Source organism: Canis lupus, chromosome 31 (assembly GCF_003254725.2).
Source record: "Canis lupus dingo isolate Sandy chromosome 31, ASM325472v2, whole genome shotgun sequence".
NCBI lineage: Eukaryota > Metazoa > Chordata > Mammalia > Carnivora > Canidae > Canis > Canis lupus.
Genome location: NC_064273.1, coordinates 11,705,557 through 11,725,261, shown reverse-complemented (window position 1 = coordinate 11,725,261; position 19,705 = coordinate 11,705,557). Strand labels below are relative to the sequence as shown.

Sequence of the window (19,705 nt, the reverse complement as noted above, 5' to 3'; positions counted from 1 at the left end):
TTTATAAAGGATGCATTTTAAATGCTTAAAAAATTGTAATTAATTAGTCCATAATCCCAGTGAGTGTGGTATTATCCTAATACTCACCTATCATTTTGCTCCAAGATTTGGTCTTTCAGTATAGTTCTGGAGTTGATTACACTGACTCGCTTTAAAGCATGAGCTGGAGAGGAAGATGGTGAGTGCTTTTATATACATATAAGCAAACAATGCATAAAATAGAGAGAGATATGATGAAATATTATGCCAGTTGGAGATCCACAGGTATACAGGGAGTCTTTTCATTTTCCCGATTATTTCCCCTTCCCCTGAAGTATCTTGTAATGTCTTCATAAAACTAAGATTTCATAATGAAAAAGTCTATAAAAATCATTTCTTGGGACATTAGAGAGGAGTACTAACTTGTTTTGGATCTTCCACAGAAGGGCTAGGTATTTTCCCAGAGGAACATGACTCTAGTCTTTAAAAGAAAAATGCAATTTAATGAAGCTCTATAGACAATTATGATTACTATGAAGATTCCTAATTATGTGATTATTATGAAGGTTACTAGTGAAACACAATGGTAAATTCCCCAAATCTCTGTCATGTTCTTTCTAATATCACTAATACTAATAATACTAATAATTGCTTCCTATGTGGCAGGCAATATTCTATACATATATATAAATATATATATTTATAAAATATAAATATATTTTATTTATAAAATATATATAATATATATTAAAAATATACATAAAATATATATTTTTATAAATTTATATTATTTTAAATATTTTTTTTTTAATTCTCAGGAGAACCCCTATGAGGAAAATACTATAATTATCCCTTTATCCTAGGGATAAAAAGACTGAGGCACAGGTCATATGAACCAAGGTCTCACATCTACAACCAAGACTGAGGTTCATGTTACTGCTTGTGAATTTGATGGGAAACATCTCAGAGCTTGGCTGTGTTTTGTCTCTTTTCACAGTATGATACTTAAACTCCTTGAATTTCAGACTTCTCATCTTTAAAAGGAAGGAAGTGGCCTTGGGAGTTTCTACAATTTCTTATATGAATTATATGTTTTCTTATTTCTAGAAGTAAACATCTAACAACTCTTAACTGGAAGAATCTGACTTACATCAACTATCTCTCTGAAACATGGTATTCCATGTCTCAAAGAATGATAATTTGATCTGGAGATGTTTCAGTCCCCTCCTACCTAAGGCACATTCTCATTTTTATAGTTTATAATAATAATTTTAAAATTTACATATTTGCAATTTATAGAGTGCTTTCATATACATTACATAATTTGAGTATCAAATGAGCTTATAAGAAAAAGAGAACAGTTAAGCTTATCCATATTTGCGAGGGAAAAATAAAACTCAGGTAGTATAAGTGACTCGCCTAAAACCAAAAGTTACCCAAGAGACGGACAGGAAGAAACAGAGACACAGAAAGCAAGAGTGAGCTGAGCCACACACTCCTTTCTGTCCCCTCACACAAAGCCAGCATACTTGTTCCTACATGTTTGATAGAATGTTTAAGAGTCTGGCTGGGCTCCAGCATAAAACAGAGGGAGCATCAGATTCAAATTCTGCCATTTACAGTTTGTCTTAACTTGTGCAAGATATCTAGTCTCTGTAATATCATGACCAGGTAGTCTCAGGAGGTTTCAGAGAGAATTAAATAAAGGTAAAACTTGTGAATATATTGACTTAATATCTATGACATCCTAGCTATCACCAGGATTATTAGTGTGGGTAAGAAGCAGCCTAAACTAAACCTATAACTACGTAAATTTATCATTGGTCCTCATATCTTTCTTCATTGACCTTTCTTCTTACCTCTTATTGATTCTCTAATATAATATTCCCATAAGGTGAGATTTGTAGACTTTTCAGAGCTGGATAGATTCTTAGAGATCTGATGTATCCCAATCCAAATTATACCATAAAAACTATTTTTTCTCAGTTATCTATTATTAGAGATCTGAGGTATCCCAACCCAAATTATACCATAAAAACTACTTTTTCTCAGTTATCTGTTATTAACCCCAGTAGAAGATGAGAATGATAGGAAAAGAAAAAGTGTCTGAGTCACAGGTAGTTTTGGGGGCAAGGGAGTGATAAAAATGTGCACTGTTCAATTCTACTTCAGCCAAAACAGACCTAATTCCTATTTTTCATAAATGGGAAGAACCAGAGATGGTTAAATCATCTCTATGAAGACTCACATAGTTATTCAGAGTCAGAACTAGAGCCTGGGGCAAAGTAAAATTGGCTCAGTGTTTTTTCCACAAGGTTGTGCTTACTTTTACTCCTATTCTGGTATCATATAAGTTTATATGAATTTTCAAATGGAAGAATTGTGTACTTTTTAAAAGAAGTCTTGAAGGATTCAAGATCAAAGAAGATAAGCTAAAATAAATAAGTGATAGATCACAGGGTGTTTTAGAACTGGGAGTCCTATCTCAAATTCCACTCCCTGTCCAGCTAGTCTTTTTTCCCTCAATCCCAATGAAAATGCTCTCAGGTATAGTTTGAATTTTCCCTACTACTTATGCAAATAAGAAAAGAAGTGCCCCACAGAGACAGGCCTGCACCTCATTGGTGGGAACCAGGGCAAGAGTATAAACGAAAGCCCCACATACCATATTCCTAAGTATTTAATAGTAATGGATTGAACCAACAGACTCATAAATAAGTTCTATTACTTACCCTGACCAATACACCTTCCCAACCACCTGAAAACCAAGGCCCATGTGAGAGTGTTTGGAACCTTAAGTGTTCCTCTGGAAACATGACAGTCAAGGCCCTTGCTCCCTTATCTCCCACCCTCATCCCATCCTGCACCATATCTGTGGACACTTCAGCCCATCTATTGAAGCTCTGTTCACACTAACCCCTCCAAGAGAGAAAAAAAAATTCCTCAGGCCAAAGAATGGCAAATGCCAGTAGACTGGTCTGCCTTTGGGTAGATAGAACAGAAGAAAAAGTCTGTGTCATTTGGGCAGAGAATTCCGGAACCACAAATACCTGGAATGGAAAAGTAGAAGATTGGAAAGGGACCCTTGATGGGCACAATCCCTTGGGCTCTTGATCAATGAACCAGCTAAGAAAGCCAGAAGAGGGACTCTCTAAAGCATTGAGTATAGTACTAGTTCACACTGGTCCAGGTCTAAGGGAAGCACTGTAAGAACTTAACACTGGGGGCACCTGGGTGGCTCAGTCAATTAAGATTCTGACTTTTGATTTCGGCTCAGGTCAGGATCTGAGGGTCGTGAGATGGAGCCCTGTGTAGGGCTCTGGGCTCAGCATGAAGTCTATTTGTCCCTCTCTGCTCCTCCCCACTGTTCATGCTCTCATGCTTTCTCTCTCTCTCTCTCTTTCGCTCTCTCTCTCTCTCTCCCTCTCTCAAATAAATTAATTAAATATTAAAAAAAAAAAGGAACTTGACACTGACTGTAACCTGGTTTAAAGCTATTGTTTAGCGAGGTGTTTTATATAATCAAAATCTACTTTTGCCTTGCTCTGTGTGGCCCCTAAGGGAATTATACTATATATGGCTGACCTTTTACAGATATCACCTAACATCTAACATCTATCATCATGTTTAATTTTATGGCTGCTTTTAAAAAGCCTTAATAGTTTTTCATTCAGCATTCAAAAAATCAAAATCCTAGAAATATTCTTTTTCAAAAATGTATTCTATTTTTAGTACAAAAATTATCTCTACTCATCACCTTCCTAAATTCTTTTTTTTTAAATTTTTATTTATTTATGATAGTCACACACAGAGAGAGAGAGAGAGGGGCAGAGACATAGGCAGAGGGAGAAGCAGGCTCCATGCACCGGGAGCCCGACGTGGGATTCGATCCCGGGTCTCCAGGATCGCGCCCTGGGCCAAAGGCAGGCGCCAAACCGCTGTGCCACCCAGGGATCCCACCTTCCTAAATTCTAACAGAGAAGACACAATGTTGAAGTCATTAGGGAAAAAAGTACATTTTGCATTTTTCTAACTCTGGCATATTTCTGATGGTGAAGTAGTAATATCTATTAATGACAGCCCAACTTCAAGAATAATACAGCTTTCCATTTGTTACCATAGAGGACTCATGTACATAAGAAGTATATAGAAATAAAGAGAAAGCATGATATTTGTTTCCAAAACTGGAAACAAATGTTGTTTCTTTTTTTTAAAGATTTTATATATTTTTAAAAAAAGATTTCATTTATTTATTCATGAGAGACACAGAGAGAGAGAGAGAGAGCACAAATATAGGCCGAGGGAGAAGCAGGCTCCCTACAGGGAGCTCAATGTGGTACTCAATTCCAGGACCCTGGGATCATGACCTGAGCCAAAGGCAGAAGCTCAACCACTGAGCCACCCAGGGGTCCCTCCAAAACTAGGTTTTAAACAAGAGCAAATTCCACAACTTTCAAAAGATACACTGTTTATATTTTATGGTAAATTAAATATTGAACACAAAACTTAAACATTGCCTGCTTTTAGAACTATATTTTCCGAAGTAATACAACTTATATTTCATATGGCCTTTAAAATAAATGGCCACATGAAAAGTACACTGGTTCACAGCATTCCAAATAATCCCATTAACTTCTGAGGAGACATACTTCTGTCAGATTCACCTGTTTAACCAACAGCTACTGAGAACCTGTAATCTGAACCTGTAATCTGCCTATCATGAAGCTACCTAAGTCCTGGGAATAGAGAAGAATGTCAGACCACATTCTAATCCTAGGAGACACTCACAGACATCTCTTTCCCATACATACACTAAGCATAAATTATTACTTAGCCTGACCAAGTAGCCAAGAGATCATTTCCAAAATTGCTAGCCATTAAGAGAAGAGAAGGTGCTTAAGAATGACCACAGCCATCTGATGATGCATCAGATATTTCTGAATGCATCTACAAATAGAACATTTGAATTTGAGGAAGGAATAAAGGCAAGAAATAAAAAATAGTGTTACAGAATTGATGTGTATTAGCTTAGGTCTAAAAAAGAAACACATCAAAAAAAATAAAAATAAAATAAAATAAAAAAGAAACACATCAGCAAAATCATTTTGTTTTTTGATTTCACAACATTCAAATAATAGGTCCTGTTAATAATTGACTTCATGTTATGACTGATCTTGTTATAAGCTGGTTTCATATTTTTATGACTTTTATTAGTAGGTATGGTATAAAGTGAATTAGTGGATACCAGTTCATATAGGAAATACTGAGATACAGCTCCCTATTTCTTCTGTTACCCTGAAATTATGAAGTAATTTAATCAATTTTATAGTAATTTCTCAGTGGTGTTCTGGGTAGTTATGGGACAAGGATCATAGTGGTCCACACGAGAAGGCATCTATAGATGGAAAAAGAGTTGATGAACATTATACTTTCAGAGATGAGAAATAACTGACCTCTATAATATTGAATTAATACTCAATTTCAAACATCCCTGTGTCTTAATTAGGTAAGGATCAAACCACTGCATTTACATAAGCATTTATAATCTTAACTTAAAATGGTAGTAGTATAGTAACAAAAACTGGTAAATAAACTCCATTGTGATCTCATAAAAGTTAGACAAACAGCATTCTCCTTTGTCTTTCCTCAGATTCCTTTTTTGTTTGTTCATCTCCCCTCCTCAACATGCAACAAAATGTTTAAAATATTTATTACGTACTTGACATGGATTTATGCTCCCTGTTCTTAATTTTAAAGAAAGCAGAATGTTTAGACCCATTATATTCTAGACCAGCAATAGAGCTTATAAATCATGTAATCCATTATTTCATAGATGAACAAACAGATCTTGGGGTATAACATTTTGCTTTAAAAATCATAAATGAGGTTGATTTTTAGCTGATGTGTCCTAATGTATGTTTCTTTTCGAGAGAAAGGAAGATGCCCCGTTCCTAACTCCAGCAAGGATGAACGAAGAAAAATGCATTGTAAGAAATCACGCAATTAATGGGCTTTCAGAATGGCTAGGCACGCTGTATCTTAGGCTTGTTTCTTATTGTGTCTCACCTTTTTCCTGTTCATTGAAGGCCTGAAGCAAATTTTTGAGGTTTCTGGTTTTAGACAGCAGGTCCTGGTATGTTCCCATTTGTGCAATTCTCCCACTCTCCATTACAACAATCAAATCCATCTGGGGCAGAAGTGTGAGGTTATGTGTCACTAAAATACGAGTCTGAAAAAGAGTATTTTATTCCTTGGGTTACAAAAAAAAAAAGCAAAAATAATCTATTTTAAAGAAAGCTGAAGTCTTTTTTTTCTTTTCTTTTCTTTCTTTCTTTTTTTTTTTTTTTTTTTTTACTATTTCAGAGTGTAATTGTTGACAGGTACATACCACATACCAGTTTAAGACAGCATATATATATTTCATAATGAATGATTATATGCTGTTAGACAAAAAACAGACAAACAAAAGAAAGGATTGCAAATGTTTTAACCATCTCGTTCAGTTTATTCTTCATTCATTAAAAATGAATCAATTTCATAACAAAAAAATTTCATATCTGTCATTCATGCTTACTTTTTAAAGATCCTATAGCATTACAATAAAGTGCTTGATTCCAGTCCTAATTCATAGTATTCCTTTTTAAATCTTTCCATATTATCATACAAATATACATAGAGTTGAGCCAGAAGTTTCCATCTTGAGTTAAGTAAAGACTTAATAATAAGTAAAGACATTTATCTATTATTTACTGACATACATAAGTAAAATGCATTTTATGCATTTATTTAATGTTTTCCAGAGTGCCTTATATTTAAAAAATCTATAAATGCATACTATGAAGGAATGAGTATGGCTTTATGGTCAGATAGACTTTTAAAAATCTCTGCTGCTCTTTTTTTTTTTTTTTTTTAATTAAAGTAGTTGACACCCAATGTTACCTGAGTTTCAGGTGTGCAACAGAGTGATTCAACAATTCTACATTTATTAAAACCTCTGATGTTCTTAAGCTAAGCAACCTATATCAAATCATTTTGAACTCCAAGTTCCTTCATAGGTAAACCAGGAATAATGATAATACCTATTCAGAGACTTTCTGTAAAAGCTAAGTGAACTAATTTAGTGTCAGACATGGGATGCACTTAGTAAATATTAATCCCTTCTTCTTGGCCCTTTCACAAGAGAACTAAATTGTTATTGCTATGTTATTAACACCATAATTTTAAGTAATAATCAGTAAAATAATACTTTTTTATGAAAGTGCTATGTATGAAAATATCATTTTAAAAAATTGAGTAAACTAAAACCAACTCATTTCAACATGTAAGTCCCCTTAGAATACGGGATCAGTCTATAAAGTAACAATCATATAAATTGTTGTCAGTAAACTTGTAAGAAAAACTTTTAAAAATATTCATTAAAATTTATCTGTGAAAAGATCAATATGACATTCCCCTTTACATGTGAAATTTCACTACTTCAACAAATGAACAAAGTATTGGAATTTGAGGCACAATGCTATGCAGATTATCTTTCCCTTTCCCCAAAAAAGCGTAAGTGGCACCATGGTTACCTTGTGTTTCAAAATACCCGAGGACCCAATCACTTTCTCAAAAAGTTGCTTTCCAATCTGAACATCAACTGCAGAAAGGGGATCATCCAGGAGGTAGATGTCAGCCCCACTATACACAGCTCTGGCCAGACTTACTCGGTGCTTCTGGCCCCCACTTATATTCACACCCTGAAAAGAGACCAGGAGTTAAAAATCAAGAACAAAAAAGGTGTAAATCTCAAAGCATATCTAGTGATATCCAATTTCTCTTCTGTAGCGTGGATAGATAACAACTCAAGATTAACCCTCAAACCTTTCTTTACCCTGAAATCCAAATCCTACCCCCACCCCCTATTTCCCTGTGCTACTAACTTGTGCTAATTAACAGATGTATCTACTTTTTGTTAACTGCTTGGTTTCAAAAGTAGATACTAACAATTAAGGAGAAAAGAACTGCCAATCCCCTAACTTTGAAGAGTCATACCTCTGAAACATTAAATAAGACTTTTGGCTGCCAACCACATACTGACACTGGTGATCATTTTTAAATTGACACATAGAAAATTGAGAATAATAGCTAAATTACCAAAGCAGTAATCACCATGTCCTATTTTATTCTGTAGAAAGATTAGTACAAGTCTTGTTGGCAAAAGTACAACTCTAAGAAGCAAGAATAAGGAATATACATCATTCCGTGTAAGAATTAAAGTCGACATGTACAGCCACGTATAGAGAATTATGGAGCCAGGCCCAATTTACTTGATTTATTTTATATTTAGTGTTTACAGATCTGGCTTAAAGTCCTCCTTGCAACACAGAACTTACCCAGTTACCTCTAATTGTAAGATGCCATTGCTTTTTTGCCTTTCTCATTCTCTTCCTACTCAACCAATACCTCCTTTGTATATCCATATTTTGGGTGCTATGCTAACACTTGGGATTCAAAGATAAATGAAACTGAGTCTCTATGGTGAGGAGGTCATAGTTTAGCAGGGGAGACAGATGTGAAAAAATAAATAAAGTAAGACAATAGATGTGTGTGTGTGTGTGTGTGTGTGTGTGTGTGTCTGTGTGTGTATGATTCTATCAGCTTCCCACTCAAGGGTTTGTCATGAGCATTTAATAATTGTAAAATATTTACAATAGATCCGACACCAAGTACAGAGGCAATCGATATCAGCTATTATCACCCAATCACTCCTCTCTCCAGTGTATCATCTGCCTTGTCATTGCACATCCTGTGATTATGTAATCACCTTGTTTAAAAACCTGGGATGCTCACATCTCATCTGCCATCATCCATGACCATCAACGAATCCCTTAGTATAAATCCACAATACTGGGGCACCTGGGTGGCTCAGTGATTGAGAGTCTGTGTTTGGCTCAGGTCGTGATCCCGGGGTCCTGGGATTGAGTCCTGCATCAGGGTCCCCGCAGGGAGCCTGCTTCTCCTTCTGCCTATGTCTCTGCCTTTTGTGTGTGTGTCTTTCATGAATAAATAAATAAATCTTAAAAAAATAAATGCACAATACTTATGCTCTCGTATTCACTCATGTCTCCACCACTCTCCCAATACTGCCCTCATCTGACTGTGGCCTGCCAACCAGACTAGCAGAGGCTGGTCACTCATCTTCCCTTTTCAATTCAAAAGCTATTCACACTGAGAAATCCTCTTTGACAGCAGTCTTCCACCCAGAGTTCCCAGTAAATTGATTCCTTCTGTCCATTCTTGTCTCACAGTGCTCTGTTTCTCATCCCTTTGCTGGAAATGGCTATCTCCAAGGAAGTCTCCCTCACAAGCCTATGAGCTAGTTGATCCTTGCATTCCCAGCACATAAACTCTGTCTGACACAAGGTGATTAATAAATATTAATAAAGAAAATTGATAATATCATTGGCAAAGATCCACTAGACTGCAATCTCTTGAAAGCAAGGTGATATCTCTCTTGCTCACCATTGTAAACCCTGTAGCAGAATAAAAATATTTGTGGTCAAATGAAGAATGCCAAAGGAAAAGATGAATGAAAGTGAGGAAAAATTCTACATTTTTTATCTCGGTTATCTCCTAAACAGCTGTAAACAGGTTGCCTTTTGAAATGTTCAATTACATGTTTATGTTAATATATATCGTCAAATTGGGAGACATTTAATAATAAAAGGCATAAGTTATAAATGGCAATAACATTTATGTCTATATTAAATATATATTTCATTATTCATTGCATTATTCATATATATTTTGCATTTTTTTCCTTCTTTAGATTCTTTTTAGTTATATACTATCGACTATTTCATATTATTAGGGATTGGCTTTATCGGCATAATATTCAATATGTATTTACAAGTTTGAAGTCACATTTCCTCATAATTTTAGCTATGGTGCCATTTTGCCTGGGAATAGTGAAGACACCAGAAAAAAACAAAGAGGTGGGGAAAAAATTTAAATGTATTTAATAACTTGAGAAAATACATCTACAAAGTAACAGGCTATGAGCAAAGACAACATAAGTCTAGTTAAAAGGTAAATTTTGCCTCATTCTAGATTTTTAAATATGTCCACTTTCTATAATTTTGCTCTCTATTTTATTTATCAGTTTATAGATGAGGACTATTAAACAACAGGGAGCCAGGAGTAAAAAATGCCTCACTAATGCTATGCTGACTGTCTTTTCAGGAATTCAAAGCACTCAGCAAGGATTATTTACTCATCTTCACAGAACACATGAATCGCAGGCAGAGGCTGCTTTTGCATTCATGTTTAATTAATGGCGATTTTAGTCATGTGTCGGAGATAATCTCTCAGGTTCATGCTTTGGCTCACGCTATCTTGTTTTGTTTTGTTTTAACTCCAAAACACTGGGCAACGTAATGACTATTCATTAATGCGATAAAAATAAAATAGAACAAAGACTATGGGAAACGAGATCCTCTTAAGCAAGAATGAACAAACACAGAGTAGGTGCATTAATGACAGCATCATCCCTGAGCCTTTTTAGAACCTGACCGTGGTGCCACCACTGGAGACTGGCACTCTGTTGCTACTGTCCTAGGCTTGACTTTGTGCACAAGGGATACGGGGGTGGGGGGGGGGGGAGGACAAAACAAAACTATCATTCATTCATTAGAGAGTGAACAGCATTATGCCAGCAACCAAAACAAAGTGCTGATGATCCAGTTGGTGAGCTATCGTTCCCCCCACGTGGATACTAACGACAGAATCTCCTGCTGATTTTAAATCTGTTTTCCAAATAGTCAATTATAGATAATTATTTGTCCTTAATATTCCCATCCTATTCATAGGAATTTTGTCATGATTTTTTAAAAATTATAGTTGCATATGGCTTTTTGAGACCTCAGGAAAAAGACTATAAGTATTTTATTAGCACAGATAAATGGAGTTTTATTCCTGCACATGATAAATTATATTTTCCTTACTCTTTCTCCAATCTCAGTTTGATCTCCATTTGGTAACTGCTCCAAATCAGGAAGGAGAGCACAGGCTTCCAATACTCGCTCATAAAACTGCTTCTGCATGATGGAGCCAAAGAGAATGTTTTCTTGTAAAATGCAATTCTGAATCCAGGCCTGCTGGGCAACATAAGCCACAGAACCCTAAACAGGGAAGAAATAAAAGAAATACTCTTAACGAGGGAAAAGAAAAAGTTGCATGTACCACATTAAAGGAACATATTTAGTCCATGGTTTTGCTTTCTTTAACTTTAAATTGAATTAAAAAAAAAAACTAGGTTATTTCTTAAATGTAAATATATCCTACTTACATTTTAATTTTATATATGTTTATTCAAGACCCCTTCAAATGAGTTACTTTGTGCTTCTTATTTGCTTTCACTGTAGTTTCTATCAGAATTATCTGTCTCTGGTGGGAGTTTTCTGGAGGCAGAGACTGAGTCAGCTCTAGTTATCCTAACAAGGTACCACAGACTGGGTTGCTTAAACAACAGAAATTTCTTTTCTCACAATTCTGGGGGCTAGAAATCTGAAAACAAGTTTGTCAGTAAGGTTGATTTCTCCTGAGGCCTTTCTCCTTAGCTTGTAGATGACTGTCTTTTCCTGAGTCTTCACATGGCCTTACTTCTGGGTGGGTATGTATGTCTTAATTTCTTCTTCTCTTAAGAACAACAGTCATATTCGATTAAGGCCCATCCAATTATACATTCTTTTTAAGATTTTATTTATGTATTCATGAGAGACATAGAGAGTCAGAGACATAGGCAGAGGAAGAAGCAGGCTCCCTCTAGGGAGCCTGATGGGGGATTTGATCCCAGGACCCGGGGATCATGACCCGAGCCAAAGGCAAATGCTTAACCGCTGAGCCACCCAGGCGTCCCTATCATATTTTAACTTAATTACCTCTTGAAAGACTTCATCTCCAAATACATTCACATTCTCAGGATTGGAACTATAACATATGAATTTGGGGGGAACACAGGTCAGCCCACAACACTATGCCTGGAGTGCAAGTTGTTTATTTGCGATCAATTCTTGTGGAAGGAAAGAAGGTAGAAGGATTGAGTGGATGGAGAAGTCACACCGTGATCCAGATGTAACAAAGCTTTGGCCAACCCTCTAGAGAGATATAGAGTATTACTCATCAGAGTGGCTCTGTGTTAGGCTAGGTTGGCCTGATCTTCAGCTGTGGGGCCTTAGCCAGCCTGTTCTCAGCAGGCCAATCCTGAAGGAGCTGACTTGCTATATGTACTTTCACAGCTGAGATACAAGTCCTTCCTAGACGGGGTATCTTCTACACAGTGCTCCTAAGTTTATGTTTTGAGGATTTTATGTCTCAAAATGATTCTTGAATATATGACAGTCTACTGTATGATATATCCTTTTAACTAACCCTTTTATTAGAAAGGACCCACAGTATTTGAACTAGAGACTTACCTCTCAATGTGCCCCATGAACTCTATCCAAACATTGATTTTAGAGAATTTATTTTGGCTACTATGCACTGGATAACAATACAAGCCATTTAAAGTACTTTTTGACCCAAGAGCCTATGTATATGTATGTAACTGTTAGCCTTTTGATTTCTCCAGGTACTTTAAAGATCAAAGATTAATTCCTTTAATTCCTTTTTGTTGAGCATGTAAGACATAGAGTGGCTTTTGATCCAAAACAATGTAATTCTGATCTGACTTGATCGTGAACATAAAAGTAATTGCTCTTGAACTGCCTTGCATAGCGAATAACCTCTGAGTAAAATAATATTAATCAATTCTCAAGAGATAGAGACTTTGGACACTTATGTATTTAGCAAGATAAGGGGAACAGAGGAAGAACACAGAAAAAAAAAAAGTCTGAGGAACAGGAAAAATGGTGCAGAATATAAAACAGAAACTAAATACTACATTGAGAGGTATAGACTTGTAGTGTTGGAATGATTGGAGCCAAAGAAGAGTTGATCATTTTCACAGAGGTGTATATTTTTCCTTTAACTTTAAGAATAATTATAACTTTAATTTCATATACAAGTGCAAATGTGTTTTTGTTTCATTTTACTCTAATAAAGAAACCACAATAAAAGTTTTGCTAATTCAAAAAGTGTTTTCCAAATCTCTAATGTTCCATCAAAGAACACTGAATACTGAATACTCTACATGAATGGTGCCTGGTGTGAACCTTTGATATTGAGAACAAGGAGACTGGAGGTTGAACGTTGTGATATGATATGCCTCAAAAATATGCTTATATGAAACCTTGAGGAACAGAAAGATAAAACACAAAAGCATGCTGTGAACACTAACCATTAAATTTATTATTATTATTATTATTATTAAATTAGAAATGACAAAAATAACAGTTACAAATTTAGGATTAAAAATGTCTTGAGGGGTCCCTGCATGGCTCAATTGTGATGGTTAAGTGTCTTAGTTTTGGCTCAATTGTGATCTCCTGGTTGTGAGAGATCCAGCTCTGAGGTGCCTCTGCACTGGGCATGGAGCCTGCTTAAGATTCTCTCTCTCCCTCTTCCTCTGCCTCTCCCCGATCCCTCTCTCCCTCTCCTAAAAAAAAAAAAAAAAATTGGGAAATAATTCAGAGTATGATACCTCAAATTCTACCATTGTTCCAGACCAAAGGACAAGGTTGTCAAGTATACTGACAGATAATATCTTCTCTCTTTCACAACTCTCGCTTACTATAAACAAAGGGTGTCCTCTCTGTTTTATGATTAGTAACAGCATTGTTATGGTTTCTTGCATCACCATGAACATTTTCTTAATTTCAAATCCTCAAAGGTACCAGAAATAATCTTTAAATCTTACCATGAGACCCTCAACCATCATAATAAGATAACAATAACCATAAAAATTCACAGGGAGCTGGCTGACTCTGTGCCAAGAACCAGGCTAGGCCTTTGCACATTAATGCTTTATTTTTTTTTATTTTTTTTTTATTTATGATAGTCACAGAGAGAGAAAGAAAGAGAGGCAGAGACATAGGCAGAGGGAGAAGCAGGCTCCATGCACCGGAAGCCCGATGTGGGATTCGATCCCGGGTCTCCAGGATCGCGCCCTGGGCCAAAGGCAGGCGCCAAACCGCTGTGCCACCCAGGGATCCCACATTAATGCTTTAGATGAAATCCAGAACTAATATTGTTTTTATCTTGATTAATTCCCAACTATTTTTCAAGATCAAGTAAAAGACTACCATCTCTCTGAAAATTTTTCTAACTCTTCAGAGTTTGTTGTTCCTTATACTTTGATTCATTTTTTATATCTGATTTAAACACTTATCATAATTGATTTTAATATCTCCCTCACTAGACTATGAACCCTGTAAATAGCAGGATATATCACATTCATGCCTGTTTCCCTGGTACTAGGTGACAGGCACATAATATGTGTGCATAGTATTTGCTTAGTAAAAAAAAGCTGAAGACACTAAATAAATGAAAATAAAACCAATATGACAATCATATTTTTAAAGGATATTCACTGGCCTAAGATAAGATATAGTCATTTCAACTAAAGACAAATGGCTGACTGCAATCATTATGAAGAACATAAGGGTACAAAGACAGTATGATGAAGATTAAAAAGCAGTGGTATTCATTAAGTAAAATCTTATCAGAAAAAGTCCCAGATACCTTAGTTGATCCTAAAATAAGTACTAGTAATGCTGAAAGAGAAAAGAATAAATAAAGAATTCATCATTAAAGGACTGGAACCAGGAAAGGTATAAGGATATGAGGAAATACATATTAAGAAGAAAAACCAAAGAGTTGGAGCAGATTCTTCCTAGAGAGAAAAAGTGAAGAAACTAGTCTCAGATCCATAGAACTTCTCCATCTTGTCAGAAGTGAGGAGGGATTACATTAATATTTTACCTAAGAGTTAGTTAAATATAAGGAAAACTCATTGGTTAGTGTTTCAAAAAAGAAACAGCTGATTAAGAACCTGTTGAATTCGTATTCCTACTTGCCTTTAAGAATACAATGAAAGGCTTGGAGTAGTCCTCTCCATAGTCCAAGGGCTGAGATTTAAAAGCAAGCTATTAATATTATTATTTTTCTGATTTTTCTTCTGGATCAATGATCCTGCCCACGAGCAACAATAAGACTTCTTAGAAATGTAGCTGAAATTACTCAGGGAACTTTGCAATGAATGATAATTAGAAACCAAATCAAATTAAAATATAAATCACATTAGTTTCTCTATAATTGGTTGCAATTCAGTTAATATCATCAAACAATTACCATAAGCATTCATAAATGATTCACTAAAGTATTTGGAGGACAAAATGCTGTTACTAACCCATCCATAGCTAATCAATTTTTGTGGAAATTGAAATGTTTGCTGCAAACTAGAAATGCCTATTAAATACTTGCATCTTCAATTTGATTTGATAAATTCTTATTGACACTAACCATGTGTTGACTGTAGCCTACTACACTAGGAGATATAGAAAGAATGTATTGTTAGCTTTACCTTTCTTTGAACAACTCCTGTAAGTTTCTCCATTTCCCCCAGGATGGCAGAAAGCACAGATGATTTGCCAGATCCAACTTGCCCTACAACAGCCACTAAAGCTCCTTCTGGAATCTTTATGTTCAAGCTGTATGACAAGAAAAGGAAAGAGATGATATAGGAAGTTCTTGTTACATTTTTAATGTTTATTCCCAGATAAATTAGCGTACTGAGCATCATCCTTGAAACTGCTGCTATTCATATTATACTACATTATTCTATGAACACCCAACCTTCCAAAAATGCAAACAACAAACGCTGTAGAGAAAACAGAAGAAATGAATAGAAAACAAGGGAGTAAAAAAAATCCATAAAAATGCAAAGTATAGTGGGAGGTTAAAAAATAAGTCTTGTAAATTTTAATATATTCATCTTCTGCTTTAAAAACTCTAAGAAATAAAAATATGGACCATTGTAGAATTCAATGTTAATAAAAAATTTTGTTTTTAATTTTCCCCAAACTATGACTTACTTTTTTAGTACTGGAATCCCTTTTTTATCCCAGGAGAAGGAAGCATTTGTAAATCCAATGGCATGATCTAAGAAGAAAAATAAATACAATGGTGCATCCTAGAGCCTATTATCTTCAACCTGGAAGTCAAATAAATACTGAATGCAGAGGAAATGCTGACCTCCTACGTAGTTTGTTTCAATATTTTGAGGAAGAAGCTCCTCAGTGTTGAGAAAGTCTTCCAGACGATCCAATGATATTCTTGTCTATCAAAATAAACACACATGGAATTTGAGGGTCAAGAACTTCAACTAAAAAGACTTACAGCATGATTAAAAATTTGTGATGCAAATTGAAGATATTGAAGATATTCAGCAAGCAGAGCTTGAATTGTTCTAATGTTTATAAATAATTTCATTCCTAAAAAGAAAAAACAGCTTCAGGAATCACAGATCAAAGCAGATGTCATTTATGCAGGAAGGCATGAGAAAAAGACACAAAAGTTCCTCCTTAACACTCTGGTAAAGCCATCATAACTAATTAATTAATAATTATAGGAAGATTAGTTCTTAAGAACAGCTCTAGAATTGAATGAATTCGGCTTCTGAATATTAAATGATAGTTTCGGCAATAACACCGAGTTTCAGTAACAGGGCTACAATATGCTTAGCTACAATTAGGATAAATAGTATAAATTTTGAAGGCTCAGTAGGTTAAGCATCTGACTTCAGCTCAGGTCATGATCTCAGGGTCCTGGGATCCAGCCCAACATCAGGCTCTCGGGTCAGGGGGATCCTGCTTCTCCCTTTCCCTCTGACCCTCCACCCCACTCTTGCTCTCTCTCCCGCTCACTCTCAAATAAGTAAATAAAATTACTAAAAAAAAAAAAAGTATCAATTTTGTTTTCCTCAAGCTGACTTACATGAAATCTCTAATGTATTTTTATTCACTCTAGGCTAGAAGACATCTATTGTTAGTGAATAAAATGTAACTGGGCCATGGTTTTGTTTACCAAGTACATCATATTAGTATGCAGATCTACTTCTTTTTCTTTCCTTTACTTCTCTTTCTCTTTTGACAATTGCTTTCCGTATTTATGTAGTGTGCTACTTGGAGTTGGAGAACACTTTGAGATAGCAGACCTTTAGCTAGATTCTAATTTCAAAAGCAAAACAAAACTGATTCTAAGAATGGTATTTTTCTTAAGAAAAAAATGCTATGAAACAAATGTTAAAAGCGTCACATCAACAGTACTTCTCTGCCCTCTGTTGGTCATTATTAGTAAAATAACAACAAAAAAGGTACGACAAAAGTGGATTACTCGGTATTCACTATATAATTATGTATTCAAATAATATACTATTATTACTATTATAATTTTAATATAATCAATATAATTTAATATCATTGTTACTATTATAGTTACTATTAGCAACTATAAGTTAATATTTATTCAAATAATATAAAAATTTAAGGGCAAAGTTCTTAAATCAAAGAGTTGGTTCCAATAAGCAAAGCTTCACTTGGTTTATGAATTCAACTTGAGAAAATGGATTCGATGGGGGACACCCAGACAATCCAAACCTGACATTCAAAAAATTTAACAGGAAATCTCAGGGCATCAAGGTTCTCAGGGATCAAGGAACTCACTTCTTCACATTCCCTGTGGTTTCAGCAGCTTTCTACTCATTATAGTATTTATTCACAGAGCCTCCAGAGACTGAAGATTACAATAGAGGTAGGCTGAACCAAATATCTCATACACGGTTTGTTGGCAGACTGATATTATCAATGCACTTGTCTTTATTCATTCAGTACAGACGAAATGCTGCTAAACCCTGGGAAAACCTTCATATCCAGTTCCAGGCAAAGGACCTCGTTAAAAAATCTTCAACTGAAAACAGAAAATGAGCCTTTTGATGGCATAGTATCTGACATCAGCTTTTAAAAAGCCAAACAAAAGAAACTAACACTTAGCAAAGAAAACAATATCCTATATTGAAATACTTAAAAGTCATTTTGATAGAAGAAAAGCATAGACAAAGAAGACATGATTCCTTCCAATCTTTAATGTTTTCTATCACTTGTTAATTCAGGGAGACTAATTTTGAAAGCAGTGTAAAACAACCACAAAAAGTGAAATAAATAATGGGAAAAAAGACAAAATGTGCAAAACCATAGACTCCAGTAGATGAACGATTCTTAGTTTAAGCATATTTTGGATGTACCTGGACCACAGCTGAGATCACCACTGGTAAATCAAACAAAGGAAGCCTCAAAATATTAAACAAAGACATGGATGTGAACACTTTAGTGGCTGTTAAAATGTTTCCTTCATCTAATAAGAAATAGATGCCAAATGTCGCCAGAGAAACCTGAAAAATAGAGACAAATTCTTTTCTTCAATTACTCAAAGCTAACAACAGGATGAGTTAAAGTCCCAAAAAATTAGGGGGAAAAACTCAAAACCTTTTTTATTGTTGTTTACCAAAATTCAGCACTATTCAGTGTGACTGCTGAAGAATATAAAATAAATGTTTAGTACACTAAGATATACAGATACAATTGTGTACCTCAGACCACGGCAGCCTTGAGACCATATGGTCCAGCTCCCTTTTGTAAATCACCATGTTCTTACTAGTTATCACTGCAATTTAATATGTATACTAATTGATCTTTTTTCAAGATGGAGTATTATGTAAATTTATTTTCCAGTGGTGTGTGTATACATCCTGATTCATATGTAATGATAATACTTTCTGTGAGTCATAAAATTAACTGAAGAAATTATGAATAAATTATGGCTCATAATGTTTATATTTACTCTTGTAAGTTTCATTTAGAAAAGGCAGGAAAGTTCATATATGATGAGAATGTACTGACCTTCATGTACCTACAACTTCTCTTAAGCAAATGCTTCTTGTACATTTTTACCAAAGAATTCCAAATGTAAATATTGCTTTTATATTCATAATACCTACATATTTGTTCAAATTAAAAAAACAATATTTTAAATTATCAACAAGAGAAACACATGGAACTTCCCCTGATCCTATGACCGCTGAGGATGGTAAATTTGATTAAAACAGATGCTTCAGTTCTAAGTGTTTTCATTATCCTTTGGCTTTCATTCATTGCTTCATACCTCAAGGCAGGTTATACTCTAGTTTAAATAGCATGGGATTCCTAACATTTACATGGTATGAAAGAAAGAGAATGCCCTCAGTTCCTATCAGTTTGCTTCCAAATACTAATTCTGTAACTTTGAGGATGTTTCCCAAACTAGAATAGATTTCCATTTCCTATTGTGAAGTGGGAAAAGCAATGCCTTGTTATTTCAAGAATGAAATAAAGCAATTTATAACTTGTCTGGCATGCAGGAGAAACATCCAGTCTTCCCAACACCATATAGTGTGACTTTGGATCTTGCTTAAAAGGGATTAATCACACAAATCAAAACATTCTAGAGCAGCCTCAGCGGTTTAGTGCCGCCTTCAGCCTGGGGCATGATCCTGAAGATCGAGGCCCAAATCAGGCTCCCTGCATGGACCCTGCTTCTCCCTCTGCCTGTGTCTCTGCCTCTCTTTCTCTCTGTGTCTCTCATGAATATATAAATAATCTTTAAAAAAAAAAAAAGACATTCTAGAGAGAAAATGAAACTCTGAAATGAAAGTTACATTGTTTAAGAACAGAAAGCACATGTTTGATCTGTGAGAAATTTACAAAGAAGTAAA

At 35.1% G+C, this 19,705-nt stretch overlaps 1 protein-coding gene across 5 annotated transcripts in view; it reads right to left on the bottom strand.

Annotated features, from left to right (window-relative positions):
- The window catches only part of LOC112661616 (multidrug resistance-associated protein 1-like), an 86,950-nt gene that overhangs the window by 32,646 nt on the left and 34,599 nt on the right, over nt 1-19,705 (bottom strand). For 4 of the 5 annotated variants that reach the window (XM_025449686.3, XM_025449687.3, XM_025449691.3 and 1 more), the window contains 8 exons: nt 18,200-18,346; nt 16,153-16,237; nt 15,993-16,059; nt 15,482-15,608; nt 10,965-11,141; nt 7,551-7,718; nt 6,046-6,208; nt 88-163 (listed from right to left, as the gene is read on the bottom strand). In XM_025449686.3, the coding sequence (XP_025305471.3) occupies nt 88-163; nt 6,046-6,208; nt 7,551-7,718; nt 10,965-11,141; nt 15,482-15,608; nt 15,993-16,059; nt 16,153-16,237; nt 18,200-18,346 (1,010 nt within the window). The remainder of the gene's footprint in view (nt 1-87; nt 164-6,045; nt 6,209-7,550; nt 7,719-10,964; nt 11,142-15,481; nt 15,609-15,992; nt 16,060-16,152; nt 16,238-18,199; nt 18,347-19,705) is intronic. The other variant, XM_025449690.3, reaches the window with a different exon arrangement.